The following is a 19,257-nucleotide window of genomic DNA, read 5'->3' on the forward strand; positions in this document are numbered from 1 at the left end:
ACCTATCAGCTTAAAGGAATCTGCTTTTACTCTTTGTTTGCCAAGCGTTTCCCCTGCCGAGTTGCTGGGGCCACAGGTGAGCGCCATCACCCGGCTATTGTTTTTTATTATGCTTTTTAGAGACAGGGTCTCACTATGTGGCCTAGGCTGGTCTCGAACTCTCGGCCTCAAGTGATCCTTCCGCCTTGGTCTCCCAGAGAGCTGGGCTGGTCTCTGCACATGGCTGGATTCGGTTTTCTGTTTCCCGTTGTGTTGGGCGATGGGGTGGGCGGATTTGCCCTGGGCGGCGCGGTCCCTCCGGGTCTGTTGGTGCCTGGATCCCGGAGCCCCGGGCAGGGGGAGGCCGCCCGCTTCGCCCATGACCGCCAGGTCCGCAGCGCCTTTCGTGGCGGGAGACGTGGCGAGGCGACGGGTGGGGAGGGGCGAAGAGACGGGAGGTCTCAACCTAGGGGTGCGGGGAGCGGGGCGCGGTGCGGGGCGGGGGCCGGGAGAGGGGCGTCCACGGGGGAGGGGGTCGCCTCTCCGCGGACCGCGAAGACACCGCAGCAGAGGCGCCCGGGGCGGGGGGACAGGAGCGGAGAGGGTTCGTGCGCTCAGCGGGACGGATGCGGTTGCGGATGCGGATGCGGATGCGGAGACGGGCGCTCAGTGGTGTGGCCTGCCGGGCTGTCCCCGAGGGCGGAGGGGAGGACGCGCAACCCCGACAGGCACCGACGGGGCTCCGGGCGACGGGGGTCGGGCCGGCGGGGGCCGCGCTCAGGGACGGTGCCGGGAGGGAGCGCACGACCCCCCGCAGCCGGCCGAGCCCTGCCAGGTCCCCAGCGCGATCGCCCTGGGGTGGACCGTGGGGCACAGAGACACTCCTGGGGCGCCGCCCCCAGCCCCTCGCCCCTCCCTGCGCAGCCCACAGGCCCTGAGCTCCCCACCCAGCGCCGGGGCCCCTGAACTCCCCAATCAACCCACGGGCGGAGCTGCCGCTTCAGACGCAGGCCCTGAGCTACCCCGGCAGAAGTCTCACAGTGGGGGTCTGACTCCAACCCGGGCCGGTGCCCTCAGGAAGCTGGGAAAGGTGAGTTTCCGTGGGTGAGGAGACCCCAGGCCCAACCCGGGCAGGACGGACCAGAGCCCTGGGCTTCAAGTCCTGCAGGGCCTCCAGCTCCAGGCTGGTCAAGAGTGTGTCCATCTCCGAAGAAGAGGAAAGGTCCCACCTGAGGCCTCAGAGGCACCCGGGAAACGGAAGGGCTGAGCTCAAATCTGCTTTTGAGAAAGACATTTGTATCCCACGGATCCAACAACCAATAAGTGTGGCATTGAGGGGAGGTGGCATGGTGGGGGTCTCCTTCCTGGAAGAGCATCCCCCAGACGGGCCTCCTGCCTGAAGCTGAGATGTGCCTGGCTCACAGCAGGTGTGGAAGAAGGGAAGTCCAGCAGGTGCAGCTCCCAGTGGAATAAAACCTTCCTTAAGAAGACTGGGCACCTGACAAGTCTGGGTCGAAAATAAACTTGGAGTGGGCGGTGATGCCCGTCTCCTGCCTGGCTTCAGGCATTGGAAGTTACTTAAAAAAACTTTCTTCTCTTGAGTATTGTTAACGACAGGATGAATGGATGCGCCTCTTTATCCACAAGACACTTTCACAAGCCATACGGTGAAATTCATGGCAGGAAATTAATGTGACGGACTAGGTGTATTCAGTTTTATTAATCCTGAAGCTCAGATGCTGTGGCAGCTAGGTATAAGATTACAGTTATTTTTGGACTGGCTTTGCATTATTTCCACATTTTTAAATACATTTTACAGCCACAGCCCTTTCCCATACCCCCATACCTACAGAGGGTCCTGGGACCACAAGGGTTCCTGGCCACGGTGGAAGGATCCAGAATGCTGTGCGTGCCTGCCTGAGGCAGGAGGTGGTAGGGCAGTTACCAGATCATCACCACCCACAGGACAGGAATGTCTTTAGGACACTTCCCAAGACCCCCCTCACACACACACACACACGTCTCTGGGTCTGTTTGGCCATGAGGATGTGCAGGTTGTACACTGTGCAATTCCAAGGGGCATGGTTCATACAGTCCACCTGATATGGATGGTGGCCCTGCAGTGGTGGGGTGCCACAGCCCTGTCTAAAACCACAACCCAGTTAGAGGGCGGGGTTCGTGGCCCCAGTCCGCAGGTAGAAGAGTGGATGTCCACACCGTGTATAATCCCCTAGACTGGCTTCTGCATGAGGCTGGCATCCTCACAGCCATGCCCATCGCAGGCTGGGGCAGCGCCCGTCTGCCCAGAGCCCTCCAGCAACTGTGGAATGCAGTTGCATTTCATCCTCCAAATGCTCACAGATTGAGATGCTGCCAAAAAGCCACACTTCTCACCTGTGCAGGGACTTGTGGGCAGTGGGGTGTGACCTGCTCTGGCCATGCCACTTCAGGGGCTCATTGCCTTTCTGTTCTCCATCAGGCAGCCCTTCCTGCTGTGGGGGGCAGTGGTGGTATGGGCAGCATACCACCTGAGCCAGCGCCTGGCACTGGTGTCCATTCTGGATTTGTACGTCCAGGCAGTGACTGCTGTTCTGCCCTTTGAACAGCTTTGTGGAGAAAGGTTGTTGGCTCTTAGGACAGGCTGGTTGAGGGGTGGGGTGGCCAGAGGGCCAGCGGGCATCATGGCACACACTGGTCCGGTGGGAGTTTGGCCTTCCTGTGGAATGCAAGGGCAACATCTTCAGAGAGGATGTCTTTCCTAAAGGCTCCACCCGGGAACCACGACTGGAGGGAATCCTGTTCTTGTCCTGCTGGCTTTTTCTCTGGGACAAGAGGCTGGTAGTGGAGTGGGGGACAGAGGCAGGTGGGGCAAGGACACAGGCCAAGAGTGACTCCGATGCACCCACCTCATAAGACCATCCTAGTGGCCAGTCACACACTTCCAGTCCCCCAGTGCTTTGTCACACACTTCCACTCCCCCAGTGCCTTGTCCAGACCCTACGGCGGCCCAGCCCAGGACTACCCTCCCTCCATGCCACTCAGCGGCCGAGTCACCAGGTGAGCACCATCTGAAGGCAACTTCCCTGTGCTACACAGGCCACTTCCATCAGCATGAAACTGGGGCCCTCGCAGGATGAAGTCATCCAACTCAGCACTGTCCTCCTCAAGCCCCCGCAGCCCCCACAGACACTCAGATGTCAGAAGACACATCCATCCTCCATCCGCACCCACCTACCGCCCACCTGCCCTCCGTCCACCTATCATCCATCCACTCAGCCACTATCTTGTGAGTGCTATTGTGTGCCCAGCTCTCTTCTAAGCTCAGGGGATGCATGCGTGAGCCCCTTGCTCGTGGAGCAGACATTCCCAGGGTGAGGGCAGACAGCTCAAGGTCAAAGCCAGCAGCCCCCAGGGCTGAGAGGTGAGCTGAGCCCCGGCTGAGTAAGCAGGGGATGCGGGAACTCAGCAGCCACAGTTGTGAGCTGAGTGGGTGGGGGGTGGGACAAGAAGGTGGCATTGGAGCCAAGCCCCTGGGGAGCCGAGGAAGGGAGCAGGCAAGAGCTGTCCAAGCAGAGGGAGCAGGGTGTGCAAAGGCCGATTGCTAGTGTGGGCTGTGGCGTGCATGGGGGTGGGTGTTAGGCAGTGGCTGGGGTCAGAGCTCCTGGGGGAAGTTGAGCCTTTCCTCTGAGAGGGAGGGTCCCAATAGGAGGGACTGAAGGGGCAGGCAAAGGGCCCAGCAGGAGGCTTTGCAAGTGGCTGCAGGCAGGCTCTGAGAAGCTGCTGGTTTTGTGCGAATTTTGAAGGTAGAGCACATATGCTAGGAGCTTGGAAACCCCTGGTGAGCGAAAGAAGTCCGCGTGCCTCCCAGGTCTGGGGCTGGAAGGCTGCAGGGTGGGTTTGGAGGAAAACAGGGGTGTGGTTTGCATAGTGGAGTCTGAGATGCTTAAGGGAGCCAGTGCTGCCAGAGTGGGCTGTGGGCAGAGGCCCCGCATCAGTGTGAAGCCCTGGGGGTATCGAAGTGTTTTGGGTGGAGGTCAGAAGGCAGGGGCCGGGGCGTGGAGGCCACAGAGCCTGGGGTGGGGGATGCGGCCGGCGAGGGGAGGGGCAGAGAGACTTCCCAGCGCACCACGCCAGGTCTGGGCGTCCCCGGTTTCTGGTAAGTGGCCGGTCCGGCTGCGGAATGCAGGTTCCTGCTGAAGACACAGCGAGACGTGAGGCCCGGGGGCCCCGTGCACCCTCGGGCCGCCCTGTGAGGTCTGCGCAGCCCCAGGGCCCGCGTTTATGAAGGATTGGGGCGAGCGCACCCGCAGCTGCCCGGGCACCCCACGAGCTGAGCGGACGCCGAGAGGCGCGGGGAACCGCCTGTCCCGCCGCCCCGCGCTGTGCTCCCCTCGCCCCCAGCCCCAGGGAGGCGGTCGCGCAGTCCCGGGCTCGCTCTTGCCGCGACCTCCCGGACCTCCAGGCCGCGGGCTCCGGGGAAGGGTGGGGACTGGGGAGCGCCGGGTGGGCGTGCGCGGGCGGGGCGGGCGTGCCGGGAGCTGCTGCGGTGTCCGCGCTCGCGAGTGCGCGGCGGGGGCGGGCAGGCTCCGCCCCGGGGCGGGAGGGGGCCGCGGGATTAAAGGCCACCCCGGCGGGCGGGGATCGGACTGTCGCAGGCACCGGCACCGGAGCGCGCCGGGTCTTCGCCGGGTCCCAGCCCCGCGCGACGGCCGAGCCCAGCCGGGACCCCCCGCGACATGCGCGTCCCAGCCCCGCACTAAGCAGGCGGCGATGTGGGGACTCGGGTCCCGGGGCCCCGGCCGGGGGCTGCTGCTGGCGCTGGCGCTGGGAGGGCTGGCGCGGGCCGGGGGCGTGGAGGTGGAGCCCCGCGACGCGCACGGCGAGAGCGGGGGCTTCCAGGTGGTCACCTTCAAGTGGGCCCACGTGCAGGATCCCTACGTCATCGCGCTCTGGATCCTCGTGGCCAGCGTGGCCAAGATCGGTAGGTGGCCCTGGGGTCTCCGGGTCTGCCCGCGGGGTCTGCGGCCGCCTCTGCCGGGTCTGAGGGCTTCGTTGTGGCCGCGCCCATCAAGTCGGAGCCGGGCGGCCGCGGCTCGGGAGAGTCTGGCTCTCGGGTCCAGCAGAGCGAGACTCGGGAGCGACTCTGGCCGCGCTAAGCCGCCCCTGCGGGTCCCGAGGGTCTCCCCTACCCGGCGAGGGCACAGCCTCAGAGCCCCTGGCTCGCGGCTCCCGGGTCCCTGTGGGGTCTCCGTCCGGCCTCCGCTCCGAGCCCCGCAGACTGTAGGCTGCTCGCGCCCGGGGAGTCCCTGGGGCCGGGTTTCCTTGGGGGTACTCAATCTTTTTAGAGAAACGTCCTTGGAGTGATGGCGCTTTTTCGTGCGTTGCAAGGGCAGAAAGGAAAAGCGGTGCTACCCGCATGAAACCCAGCAGAATCCTCCCTACCGGCGCAGCGTTCCCATTGGCGGGCCTCCTTTTTTTTTTTTTTTGGAAAATCCCGGTCGGTCAGATTTCTCTTCTCCTTAACTTGCGCCAATGAACCAGTAATGTGGGCACGGCAGGTAGCTCCTGGCAAGGTGACAGGAAGGTCAGCTTCCTGAGGAGCTCGTGGGGATCAAAGTTTCATGTGTTGGCCCACAGGGGAGGGTCTCTCCAGGGGTGGCGGAGAGGTGGTCACTTGTGTAGAGGGGGGATTAGGGGACACGAGTGGGGCCAGGAGAAGCAAGATCAGAGCAGCAGGCGCCGCCGCAGGTTTCCAGAGCGGCTTTGGACTGGGGCGGGGTGGGCAGGGGGCGGCGGTTTGGATGCTGGGGCCGAGGAGGGGCGCCCACGCAGGACAGGGGAAGGACAGGCTTCGGGGAGAACAGCTGAGAGAACCTTGGCCTTGGTGGAACCTGGTACGCCCAGCAGGCTTGATTGGAGAAGGTGCCTTTTCCTTCAGTGACGCCTGCCGCCTGCCCTATTTATGCCAGGGTCTCCCCTCCCCTCCAGGCCCCTTGAGTGTTTGCTTTCTGTCTGTCTCGTAAGTGCTCTTCTGAGCCCTCCCGCGCCCTCCCTTCTCTGCAGCCTCCTCCCTTCTCTGCAGCCTCCTCCTCACCCCGGTGTCTTTCAGCTCCCGGCCTGGGCTGCCTGCTCTCCGGGCTCACGCTGGCCTCGCTGTGCTTTCTACTGGGGGCTTGCGATGCTGGCCGTGGGGGAGTCTCTGAGGCTGGCTGCCTCCTACAGGTGATTTCCTTGAGAAGGTCCCCTGGGGCATCAGGGAGGTCCAGCCTCAACCTGGGCTCTGCGGTCATCCTAAAGCTCACCCTGCTTTCCTCTGACGGGCGTGTCCCGCTGGTGTAAACTGAATAGGTAATTTCTTTTCTTTCTTTTCTTTTTTGAGACGGGGTTTCATTCTTGTTGCCCAGGCTGGAGTGCAATGACACGATCTCGGCTCACTGCAGCCTCCACCTCCTGCCACAGCCTCTCTGGGATTACAGGCATGTGCCACCAAGCCCGGCTAATTTGTATTTTTAGTAGAGACAGGGTTTCTCCATGTTGGTCAGGCTGGTCTTGAACTCCAGACCTCAGGTGATCCACCCGCCTCGGCCTCCCAAAGTGCTGGGATGACAGGCGTGAGCCACCGCGCCTGGTCCTGAATATGTAATTTCTGTACAAGCTGGGGCCTCTCCCAGTTCAGCCCCGTGTACAGAGTCAGAATCTGGCATCTGAAGGTCCGAAGACAGCCACCAGGCACCAGCCAGCCCCGCCTGGGAGCCCGCAGGGAGGGCACACTGACCGGGGCTTTGCCTGGCCTCAGAGTTTGTTATTCACCAGGAAAAGCCTTCGGGTCTCCCAGACACTTGGACTGGTTCTGGAAAGACGTCCTTGAGGGCAAGGAGCTGCCGGCTCCAGCAGCAAGTCCCGAGGGCAGGGCGGTCCCAGAATGCATCTCCTGGGGAGCTGGCCCTTTACGAAGGCCCACCCTGATAGCACCGAGTGAGCGGCTGTCTTTGTCCCGGGGTTGTTGGCCCCACCTGGGAAGGCAAGAGCCTTGCCCCGCGCAGCTGTGAGAGCTCATCGAAGCATCCCACCGGCACAGACCTCTCCAGACCTTCCCTCTACACTCGCTGTCATCCCCTCAACCCACTGTCCACGCTGCAGCCCCGGCAGTGACAGCTGAGGTCTGCCCTGGGTCTGCCCTGATTGGCCCCCAGGCTGTCCCACCCTCCATCCCCTCTCTGCCAGCCACACCTCTTGAACGCAGCCCCTGGCCCTCCCTGTGTGCTTCCTCCCCCAACCCCTCCCCTGTGAACTCTGGACTTCTCAGATTCTGCTGGCCCAGACCGTCCTCCTTGTGCAGCCAGCCTCAGGTGCATGACCTGTGTTCCCAGCGGACCCTCACATCCAGGCCTTCACAGACGCCGGGGCCTGAGCCTGCACCACAGCGGGACTTCTCCCACTTTACCCAGCCTCCTTCACATGCCCACAGCCCCCAGACCAGGGTCCGAACCTACTAAACTGCTTGGCACATTTTGCTGTTTAAAATGATCAGGGATTGGCCAAACTCTTTCAGTCTCAAGTTACACAAACAGAAATGTCTCTTCCAACAGAAAAGAGCTGCATTCCTGTTGCTTTTCCAAACATTTGCTGAATTTCTCACACGTCCTGAGTGTTTCTAACTCACAGCCCCAGGCTTCTTTTTTTTTTTTTTTTTTTTTTTATTATACTTTAAGTTCTAGGGTACATGTGCATAACGTGCAGGTTTGTTACATATGTATACTTGTGCCATGTTGGTGTGCTGCACCCATCAACTCATCAGCACCCATCAACTCGTCATTTACATCAGGTATAACTCCCAATGCAATCCCTCCCCCCTCCCCCCTCCCCATGATAGGCCCCGGTGTGTGATGTTCCCCTTCCCGAGTCCAAGTGATCTCATTGTTCAGTTCCCACCTATGAGTGAGAACATGCGGTGTTTGGTTTTCTGTTCTTGTGATAGTTTGCTAAGAATGATGGTTTCCAGCTGTATCCATGTCCCTACAAAGGACACAAACTCATCCTTTTTTATGGCTGCATAGTATTCCATGGTGTATATGTGCCACATTTTCTTAATCCAGTCTGTCACTGATGGACATTTGGGTTGGTTCCAAGTCTTTGCTATTGTGAATAGTGGAGGCATCACGCTACCTGACTTCAAACTATACTACAAGGCTACAGTAACCAAAACAGCATGGTACTGGTACCAAAACAGAGATATAGACCAATGGAACAGAACAGAGTCCTCAGAAATAATACCACACATCTACAGCCATCTGATCTTTGACAAACCTGAGAGAAACAAGAAATGGGGAAAGGATTCCCTATTTAATAAATGGTGCTGGGAAAATTGGCTAGCCATAAGTAGAAAGCTGAAACTGGATCCTTTCCTTACTCCTTATATGAAAATTAATTCAAGATGGATTAGAGACTTAAATGTTAGACCTAATACCATAAAAACCCTACAGGCTTCTTCAATTTGTAACCTAGTTGGGGAAATAAGAGTCCCGGGATCCTGAAACCCACAGCAATGTTGATCCCAGGAGGCTTCTACTCCAGGCAGCTTGGGACAGAGGATGGCTAGAGGGCCAGAGCTGCCCCAAGCAAATGCTGGGGCTGGGGCCTCAGCAGGTGGCCCAGGTGCCTGGGCAAGGAACCGGTGCTGCTGTTGGCCCACCAGCCTCAGGCTGCATGTCTGGGCTCCGTCAGGGGCTCCCCACAAGTCCCCTATTTGTGTGCACTGGGGGTTCCCCTGCCTGTTACAGCATCTTTTTAAAATGCAGAAGGGGAGGCAGGGGCTGAGGCCAGGGAGCCAGTCCACAGCCCAGACCTCCCAGACTGAGAGGATGAGGAAGTCTTTAGCAGTGGAGGCGGCAGGGACTAGTGTCTGCTTCCGGCAGGGTGAGGGGGCTTCTTCCTGTGCCCCTTGGGGGCCCCCAGCCTGTAGCCACCCACACCAGGGTCACTCTAGGCCTTAGGTGCCCACCAGATCCCCGCCTCACCCTGCACCGTCCACGTTGGGGACCCTGGGCCAGGCTTTCCTTCCTTCCTGGGCTTCCTCTGGGGGCTGAGGCTGCGCCTTGCAGAGACCACCAGGCCCGGCAGCACTGGGTGGGGGCCCTGGGGTGGGGGCCCTGGGGTGGGATTCAGGCAGCAGCAGGTGTCAGGACTGCCAGGAATGGGCCCCTGGAAGGAGAGGGAGATGGGGGTGTCAGAAGCCAGAGGGGAGGCCCAAGGAGGGTCCCTGGGGAAGCAGAGGGAGGCAGGGGGAGGCCCAAGCAACTCAGCTACGGGCCTTGGAGGACTTTGGTCCCCACCTAGTGTCGTGGTGAGGAGTGGATGTGGTCAGATCTGGGTTCTCAGATGACTGGCCATGGGGCAGAGAATGGCACTGGGGAGATTCTGGGAAGACAGTGAGGAGCTTCCCTTGGGCATCAGGGCGGTGGACCGCAGGGCCTCTTTGGGGCAGGGGTGGGAATGTCACAGGGTCATCAGTGACACAGCAGGGGCCAGATCTCCTGGTCCCATCCTGTTCTCAACCCTTGGGGGGACTCTGCTGCACTGACCTCGCCTCGCAGCTCAGCCACACACGAGCAACAGGACCCGACCAAAAGGGAATTGGGGGAGTTAAATTTTGAGATGTTGGAGACTGGGGAGGGGCTGGGGCTGGGAGTGGATTCTAAGCCCAGCTGCGTCTATTTGTCCCCAAGTGTTTGGCCGTGGGGACCCCTTGGGTTGTGGACGCACAGAAGGTGTGGGAGCCGACATCTCATGGACCCAAACTCCAGAGCTGGGCAGCGCTGGCTCAGGGAGGTGGCGCCTTGAGGGGGTAGGACCTGAGCAGCGGCAGTGATGGCCCACGGGGAAACCAGGACAGTGGGGCTGGGTGGGGGCGGGCAGGTGGGACAGGCTCTGGAAGAGGAGTTCGTGTTGCTGAGGGGTTTGAGGGGGGAGGCCCAGGCTGTCCCACGTCTTGACAAGCCCTGGCTGGAAGGGCAGGTGGGAGCGAGACGGGTATCTGGAGTCTGCAGTGCCCCGTACAGCCATAGGAGGGTCGGGAGGACACTGGGGCGCAGGGTCAGAAGAGCAGCCTCCCCATCTCTGAGCGGTGCACCTCTCCTGAGGGAGTGAGGGAATGCTTTTCCGCAGGAGCTTCAGCCTTGGGGTTGCAGCACCTCCTCCTTAACTGGACAGGGCTCAAGACCCAGATCCCTGAGCGCCAGATTCCCTGCTCTGGGTCCCAAATCTGAGGCACCAGGTGCCTCCTTGCTGTCTGAGTGGGGTACAGGAGGTTGCCCTAACCCGGCACTCGATCCCGGACCCCCGCTATCTAACCCAGGGTGTCCCAGGGGGTCTCTGCCACTGGGGGTGTGATACTGCCTAGACCACCTGCCTAAGCTGTGGATTTCTCCAAGGTGCAGCCCTCTACCAGGCACTCGGTGCCCAGGCTGTGAGGGCAGCTGTGGGGTCATCTTCACCTCCTGGGGTGGATGGTTTTATTGCACGTGCTCTGGTCCTGGAGGCAGGAATCCCTCAATGCACACAGCGCTTACCCCCCACCATATCTGCTACCCACTCCAGTTGAACTACCCTTAGATTCTCCTTGAAGAAGCATAGGAAAGGAGGGTCTGGGGACAAGGACAGCCTAGAAGGCCAGGGTGGGCAGCAGAGTCCCCAGGGGACCCAGCCCTCCCAGGAGAGGACCAGTGAGAGGGCCCCGTGGATCCCAGTCCTGGCAGGAGATGTGCACTCAGTGGGTTTGGAGTCAGGAGCCCTCACAGGAGGCCTGGAAGCAAGGACTCTCCCAGGAGTCTCCACAGGGGAGGGTCTGGCCCTGAAGGGGTGAAGTCTCATTTTCCAGGAGCTGCCCACAGGAGAATCAGCTGTAGGCTGTAAAACAATCCATGGCATTTGGAGCTAAGGTGTCACCCAGGAGAATCCTGAGGAAAGGGGCAAAGGTTGGGAAGTGCTGATAGCATCTGGGGCAGGGAAGGAACCACCAGGGCTCCCTGTGGGTACCTGGCAGCTCTGCCAGAGGCCCAGAGAGAGAGAGGGATGGTGAGTCACTCTTGGCTGCCAGCTCCCCCAACCCCCTCCCTGCCACCCTGGGAGCTCCCCGCCTCTGGGCGTGTGTGGCGCTCCCTGTGCCCACACAGGCTTGTTGAGATGCCTGTCTGAGCCCAAGCTCCAGCACCTAAGCAGTCTCATGTCTACCGCAGAAATGGCTGAACTCCCCTAGCGTGGCCGCCCCTACCGCCGGCTTCTCCAGGAGCCAGGGGCTGCACTGGGGCATGCTTAGAGTTGGGGTTCCCATCCTGCACATCATCTGCCCAGCATCTGGGCCGAGTCCCACACCCAGGAGTCTCAGTGCACGATGAAGCTGCCAAGGCTCTCCCCATCCACCCTTGAGACAAGAGTCTTGGGATACCAGGTGTCAGGGTGCCAGGTGTTGGGGTGCCAGGTTTCTGGGCACCAGGTGTTGGGGTACCAGGTCTCAGGGTACCAGGTCATGAAGTGCCATATCTCAGGGTGCTAGATTTTGGGGTATCACGTCTCAGGGTGCCAGGTCTCAGGGTACCAGGTCCTGGGGTGCCAGACTCCACCCTCCCCCAAGTCATGCACTCACCCCAGCTTCATCCCTTCATACTCAGCATCTCTCCTGCCCCTCCTTTCCTGAGCTCAGAGCCTTCCTCTTCCCAGTTCCTGAGGGCACCTCCTCCTCTAAGGTCTTTTGGCTCAACCAAGTTGGTGCCACAAGGGCAGGGATTGTCTGTCTTATTCCTCCTGTGTCCCCAGTGCCTGTCCCCAGCAGGGCCCTGCAGATCTGAGCACGTGAATGGACACCTGGATGGATGGATGACTGAATAGATAGATGGATGAATGCGTGGATTGATGGATGGATGAATGGATGAGCAAATGGATGCAAGGGTGGATGAGTGAATGGATGGATGGATGGATGAGTGGATGGATGGATGGATGGATGGATGGTTTGGGTGAATGGATGAGTGAATGGATGGATGGATGGGTAGATGGATGGATGGATGGATGGTTTGGGTGAATGGATGAGTGGATGGATGGATGGGTGGGTGGATGGATGGATGGATGGATGGATGGATGGATGGATGGATGGATGGATAAATGGCTATCTGAATGAGTGAATGGGTGGTTTGATGGATAGATGAGTGAGTGGATGGATGGATAGATGGATGGGTGAATGGATGGATGAGTGGATTGATGGAAGGATGAGTGAATGGATAGCTGGATGGATGAGTGGATTGATGGATGGATGAGTGAATGGATGGGTGGGTGGATGGATGGATGGATGAGTGGATTGATGGATGGATGAGTGAATGGATGGGTGGGTGGATGGATGGATGGATGAGTGGATTGATGGATGGATGAGTGAATGGATGGGTGGGTGGATGGATGGATGGATGAGTGGATTGATGGATGGATGAGTGAATGGATGGGTGGGTGGATGGATGGATGGATGAGTGGATTGATGGATGGATGAGTGAATGGATGGGTGGGTGGATGGATGAATGGATGGATGGCTTGGATGAATGGATGAGTGAATGGATGGATGGGTGGATTGATGGATGGATGGATAGACAGATGAATTAATGGATATATGGATGAGTGAATGGATGGATGGATGGATGAGTGGACTGAAGGATGGATGGGTGAGTGAACTGATGGATGGATGAGTGAATGAATGGATATATGGATGAGTGAATGGATGGATGGATGAGTGAGTGAGTGAATGGACAGATGGGTGGATGGCTGATGAGTGAATGGATGGTGGATGGATAAGTGGATTGATGGATGGATGAGTGAGTGGATGGGTGAATGGATGAGTAAATGGATGGATGGGCAGATGGATGGGTAGATGTGTGGAAGGATGGATGGATGGATGGATGGATGGATGGATGGATGGATGAGTGGATGGATGGATGCACCCACAAGGAGGAATGAATGAATGAGTAGATGGACAAATGGATGGATGAATGCACGCATGGGAGAGTAAAGGAGTGGAGGGATAAACATTGGCTTACCATGTATAAGCTTCATCCAAAACCATCTGGACACTGGGCCCAGGAAGAGGCTGTCTCAGCTCCTTGGCTAAACTATTTCCTTAAACTACCACAGCGCCTCCAGTGAGCAGCACACCTACTTCTGGATGACAATGGCTTTAGAGGCGCCGCCTGCCAAGGAGTGGCAGACTTAACCTGCAAAGTGGGATCATTGACAAGCAATTGCAGCATCGGCTCAGAGCTTTGGCAGATCTGGGCTCAGCATGGTGAGCACCATCGGCCCCACACAGAGCTTTCCCAGGAGTGGGTCATGTGCCCGGAGAGAAACCACACTCACCTGGCCTAAACATGCTCTACTGTCAGCTGAAATCTTAGCTATGCCTTAGCTATGCCTTCTGGAATAAGACAGACAAACCCAGCCCATCCTGATGTTGCCAGGCCTGGGAAGATGCAGACACACCCTGGGCAGGCCCTGACTTGGTGCTGGGACTGCCCAACCTGGCACCTTCCTGGGACAAAGAGTGGAACCTGGGTCACAGGCAGCCAATACCCTTAGCATGCCAACCACTTTTAGGTATGCAAAGTCAAGCAGGACTCTGCAGCAGCCAGAGCTCTGGGCAATAGAGGAGCGCTCTCCAGTTTAATATTCACTCAATAAACATTCAGTGCCCACCATGCCCTATAGGCAGTGGGGATCCCACTTCAAATGAGACCCAAATATCCCAGGGGGCAGCACTCCTGGGAGGACACCAAGGACCAAAGACAGCCAGGAAGCCATCCCTGGGGCGGAGCGGCAGCCACAGCCCTGTGGGTTGGGGGAAGCATGTTCAGGGAAGGAATAGGCAGAGTCAAGTGCCTGAGGCAACAAGTGTGGATGAGGGTCAGGGGGAGTGTGTGTGTGAGGGCCGGGGGGTGGGGTGTGTGTGTGAGGGCCGGGGTGTGTGTGTGTGTGTGAGGGCCGGGGGGAGTGTGTGTGTGTGAGGGCCGGGGGGTGGGGGGTGTGTGTGTGAGGGCCGGGGGGTGGGGTGTGTGTGTGTGTGAGGGCCGGGGTGTGTGTGTGTGTGTGAGGGCCGGGGGGAGTGTGTGTGTGTGTGAGGGCCGGGGGGAGTGTGTGTGTGTGTGTGTGAGGGCCGGGGGGAGTGTGTGTGTGTGAGGGCCGGGGTGTGTGTGTGTGTGTGTGAGGGCCGGGGGGGAGTGTGTGTGTGTGAGGGCCGGGGGGAGTGTGTGAGTGTGTGAGGGCCGGGGTGTGTGTGTGTGTGTGAGGGCCGGGGGGTGTGTGTGTGTGTGAGGGCCGGGGGGGAGTGTGTGTGTGTGAGGGGCAGGGGGAGTGTGTGTGTGAGGGGTAGGGGGAGTGTGTGTGTGTGTGTGTGAGGGGTAGGGGGAGTGTGTGTGTGAGTGGCGGGGGAGTGTGTGTGTGTGAGTGGCGGGGGAGTGTGTGTGTGAGGGGTAGGGGGAGTGTGTGTGTGTGAGGGGCGGAGGAGTGTATGTGGGTGTGTGAGTGGTGGGGTTGTGCATGGGTGTGTGAGGGGCAGGGGGAGTGTGTGTGTGTGTGTGAGGGGTGGGGGAGTGTGTGTGTGAGTGGCGGGGGAGTGTGTGTGTGAGAGTGGCGGGGGAGTGTGTGTGTGTGAGGGACGGAGGAGTGTATGTGGGTGTGTGAGTGGTGGGGTTGTGCATGGGTGTGTGAGTGGTGGGGTTGTGCATGGGTGTGTGAGGGGCAGGGGGAGTGTGTGTGTGTGTGAGGGGTAGGGGGAGTGTGTGTGTGAGTGGCGGGGGAGTGTGTGTGAGTGGCGGGGGAGTGTGTGTGTGTGAGGGGCGGAGGAGTGTATGTGGGTGTGTGAGTGGTGGGGTTGTGCATGGGTGTGTGAGTGGCAGGCAGTAATGTGTGGGTGTTTGAGGAGCAGCAGGGAATGTGTGTGTCTAGGGAGCAGGGGAACCCGTGGAGGAGAAGCGGAAGGTGGTCCTTGCACTCTGGCCATGTGATGACCATGTTCAGAGCTGGGGTGAGCTCTGGGTGGCTCCCTCACGTTGGCGAGTACCTTTACCAGCCTGAGCTCTGGGCTCCCTGCTCTGTCCGATTGCCGGCCTTCCCTTGGGGCTGGCTGTGTGTCAAGTCCATTTCCAAAGCCTCTTCTTGTCAGTCTAGGAAGAATTGAGATGGAACCTGGGGCCGTGCCCAGGCGGAGTCAGGAGAGCAGCTGGGGTGCCCAACGGGTTCCCATGTGTGCACCGTCCACAGGGGCCTGAAAGGAAGGAGGGAGGGGCGGGCAGAGCAGGAGGGGCTGTAATAGCTGCCCCGGGCAGGGGGAATTCCAGAAACAGGAGGGGCACATCCTGGGAGTGGGCCTGGCCGTTGGTGCTGCTGTGCTGGGGAGGATGGTTAGGGCTGCGACTGCGACTCCAGGTTGATGGCATGGACTCTGGGGTGGGGGGTGGGGGGCCGAGAAATCTCCCCACGTCTCCTCATGGAAGGCTCTGCCTTCGGGAAAGACCAGGTGACCCGTGCCAAGACCCTGGTCTCTGGAGGGCGGCCTTTGAGTGCATCCCTGAGGGCTTTGTGCTGGGCCATCCCAGCCAGTCCCCCCTATCTGGTTCTGGGAGCCAGCCCTGGGCAGGGACAAAGCCAGGGTCCCCTTCTGGACTGTGCAGGGCTAGGGCAGAGGGAAGGAGCTGGGCCTGGGGGCACCGGCAGCTTCCTCCTTTCTCCTTCCTCCTTGGATCAGGGAACTTCCAAGTTCACTGCCTGCTGAGTTGCCATGCCAAAGTCCAAGGGTTTGAGCTCTCTGTTGGGAAAAGATTTCTTGCAAGTCTGAATTCGAAAGTTGAAAACACCTGTTTCTAAGAGCTTTGGGGGTGATACGAAGTACGGAAGAACAGCAGCTCCTGGGGGCTCTGTCCTCAGATTCAGCCTCAGATGTTTGGTGCAGAGGACACGGGGCTGACCGGACAGTGAAGACAGATTCCCCTTAGAACCTAGTCCTCAGAAGGCCCTCAGTGGGCCATAACACTCCTTCCCCACCTACTGGCTGTGGGACCCACTGGGCAGGGCTGCCCGAGGGACCACAGTGAGCAAAGCCCCCGACAGGCAAGGCCCGATGGGCCTCGGGGGGCAGGTGGGCCCCAGGAGTGGTGGAGCCAGTGGCCACTGGTCTTGGGTGACTCTGCGGAGCTGGGGAGGGAGGGCGCAGGCTGGAGGCCGGGCCTCAGAGCCCCCCGAGGGACAGAGCCCCTGGACTGACAGCCCTGGCGGCACACAGCCTGGGAGACCGCAGGTCAGGGAGGAAGAGGGAGTGTGTGAAGCCTCTGGGAACCGGCACCAGGACGGCCTGAGCACGCGTGTGTGATGCGTCTGGGAACCGGCACCGGGACGGCCTGAGCACGCGTGTGTGACGCGTCTGGGAACCGGCACCGGGACGGCCTGAGCACGCGTGTGAAGCGTCTGGGAATCGGCACCGGGACGGCCTGAGCACGCCTCCCCGAGGGTTTACCCATGTGAGCGCCACTTCCAGGTTTCTGTCTTAATCCTGGTTTTCTCAAGATCTGAAGGTTAATTTTAGGATTAGTTAGAGTCAACTGTGATTAGGGAAGTAACCTCTTCCCAGAAAGCAGGGTGCCCTCCCGAGCCGGGGCTGGGGCCTTGCCAGGCACCATCGTCTCTGCTTCTCTGGATTTTGCCTGCCGCCCACACCCAGCACACAGTGGGGGAGTCTCTTCAGGTGGAACTGGCTTGGGTTGGTTGAGCGCTGCTCCCAGGAGAAGCTCCAGTGGCTGTGTGTGGCCCGCCTGCCTTCGGAGGGAGAGGAGCCCTCGGGCACAGCCCTGTTGCCAGAGGTGCCGACAAATGGGAGAGCTGCGTTACTGTGTACCAACATCACAGGGGGAGAAGGCGAGGGGGGCCCAGGGCTGCTGTCTGCCCACCAGAGCTGTCCCTGGGCCCCTGAGGAGCACATGTGTTGCATGGAGGCGGCAGGTGTGTGCTGGGAAGTCAGACGTGGCCGTCTCAGCATCCACCGTGTCTCAGGAACCCTGTGGTCAGGACCCACCCAACTGCCCACGGGGCTGACGCATTGTCTGCCTCACACACCCCGGTGGCACAGACCCTGGGCATCACTTGTGCGCCTGGCGCTCTCCTCCCATCCCACTCCGCATCCTCAGAGGGGCCACATGCTTTTAGGGGGCACTTGGGCTCTGTTAGAGCAGGGGGTGGGGCTCCCGTGTGTGAGGGCCCATCTGGCACCTGCCTCCCGGCACAGCGGCTGTGCCATGCACCAGCCTTCCTCCCAGCCTTTCTCCTCCCCAAAAAGCATCAACAAAATGGAGCTCCCAGACACTGCCCGAGGTAAATGTTGCCAGTCAAAACCCCAAAGGGGCTGCTGCGTCCCGGCTGTAACCAGTGCCACTGTCGTGTTCCAGAAGCATCCCTGGCTTTGTGGTTTGCTGGAGTCTCAGCAGCTGGGTCTCAGTGGTCCCAGCCCACACCACGCAGCCCACAGTAGGTGCACACCCCCCTCCCTCACCCTCCTGGTGTCCAGGTTCCGAAGTCTCAGTGTCGCTGCAGGAGGCAATTCTCCAGCCTCAGTTTCCGCTCTCTTGGGTTTTGCTGCAGTGGAAACCTCTGTAACCGCCTTTCCCCCTTTTATCTTCTAGTGAAAAGTGGGACTGGTATTTGCTCTGATCTTGGTGATGCTGGACAGTAGTGTCGGCACCGTGGAGTCAGAATTGATAGGTGGGTCAAGAGGAGACTGGCCGCCAGGCCTCTGCACGCCTGGCCCTTCCTCCAGGGGTGCCTCTGCCTGGGTTCCGCCTGCCCACCGCACACACTCTCTGCCTGGAATGCTGTCCTCATCCCCTCAGCCTGGCCTTCTCCAGCCCACCCCAAAAGGAGCGCCCCCCCCCCCACAGCTTCGGGGACGCCCTTTCTTAGAAAATGAATGGACTTAAGTTTCTTAGTAAAGTTGTGGATTTACAGAATATTGAGCTGATAGTATAACGTTCCCTCTAGCCACACCCCAGCCGTTCCCTCCCCCAGTCCCCCCTACTGCTAACAGGCGGCATTGGTGTGATACCTTTGTCATGATGCAGCCACTCTTGATACATTATATTAATTGAGGTCCACAGTTTACATTAGGGCTCATTCTTGGTGTTGCACTTCTGTGGGTTTGGACACGGGTACAATGACATGGATCCAGCATTACAGTCTCATCCAGAGAACTTCACGGCCCTAAAAATCCTCTGTGCTCTGCCTGTTCATCCCTCTCTCCCCCAACCCGTGGCAACCACTGTCTCCATAGTTGTGCCTTTTCCAGAATGTCATGTAGTTGGAAACCTATAGCGTGCAGCCTTCTGAAAGCGGCTTCTTTTACTTATTCATTGCATCTGTGTTTCCTCCGTATCTGTTCATGGCTTGACAGCTCATTTCTTCTTAGCACTGAATGAGATTCCACTGTCTGGATCCATCCACCTACTGAAGGACATCTCAGTCGCTTCCAGGGTTTTTTGGTGATTATGAATAAAGCTGCTATAAACCTCCATGTGCAGGCTCTTGTGTGGACGGAGGATTTCAATCCTGTGGGCCTGACCATTGGGTCATGGCCTGCTTAGGTTTGTAGGAAACTGCCGTGCTTTCTTCCAAGTGGCTGCACCACCCTGTGCCCCCAGCAGTGCTGAGGGCACACTCCTGTGACCCCACATCCTCGCCGGCCTTCGGTGCTATCCATGTCCTGGGTTTCAGCCACGCTAACGGGGGCGTGATGGTGTCTCCGTGTGTTTTAATTTGCGGCTCCACCATGACATGGGCTGCCGTGCGTATTTCAGGGGCTTATCTGCCGTCTGCCTGTCTTTGGTGAGGGGTCTGCCCAGATGTTTGGCTCATTTCTCAGCAGGTTGTTTATTTTTCCTATTGAGTTTTTAGAGTCCTTTGTGTGTTTTGAATTATAAACTCTTTAGGAGATACATGTTTTGCAGATGTCTTCTTTTGCAGAGAAAAAGTTTTTAATTTAATAAAGTCCGATTTATCATTTTTTTCTTTTATCGCTCATGCTTTTGGTGTTGATCGAAAAATTCATCACCAAACCCCAGGTTATGTAGCTTTTCTTCCATGCTATCTTCTAGAAATTTTATAGTTCTATGTTTTACATTTAGGTCTTTTGTACACTTAAATGCCAGCCTTGCCATCCGAGAACAGTCAGACACTCTTGCCCCTGCCCAGCAAGGCCAGTGGGACCACAGTGCT

At 59.0% G+C, this 19,257-nt stretch overlaps 1 protein-coding gene across 2 annotated transcripts in view; it reads left to right on the forward strand.

The window, feature by feature from the left end:
- Positions 1-4,622: 4,622 nt before the first annotated feature.
- The window catches only part of LOC105483376 (solute carrier family 9 member A3), a 47,179-nt gene continuing 32,544 nt past the window's right edge, over positions 4,623-19,257 (forward strand). Inside the window, exon 1 of one of the 2 annotated variants that reach the window (XM_071099167.1) lies at positions 4,623-4,960. In XM_071099167.1, the coding sequence (XP_070955268.1) occupies positions 4,750-4,960 (211 nt within the window). In that variant the 5' untranslated portion in view covers positions 4,623-4,749. The remainder of the gene's footprint in view (positions 4,961-19,257) is intronic. The other variant, XM_071099166.1, reaches the window with a different exon arrangement.

Source organism: Macaca nemestrina, chromosome 6 (genome assembly GCF_043159975.1).
Source record: "Macaca nemestrina isolate mMacNem1 chromosome 6, mMacNem.hap1, whole genome shotgun sequence".
Lineage (NCBI taxonomy): Eukaryota > Metazoa > Chordata > Mammalia > Primates > Cercopithecidae > Macaca > Macaca nemestrina.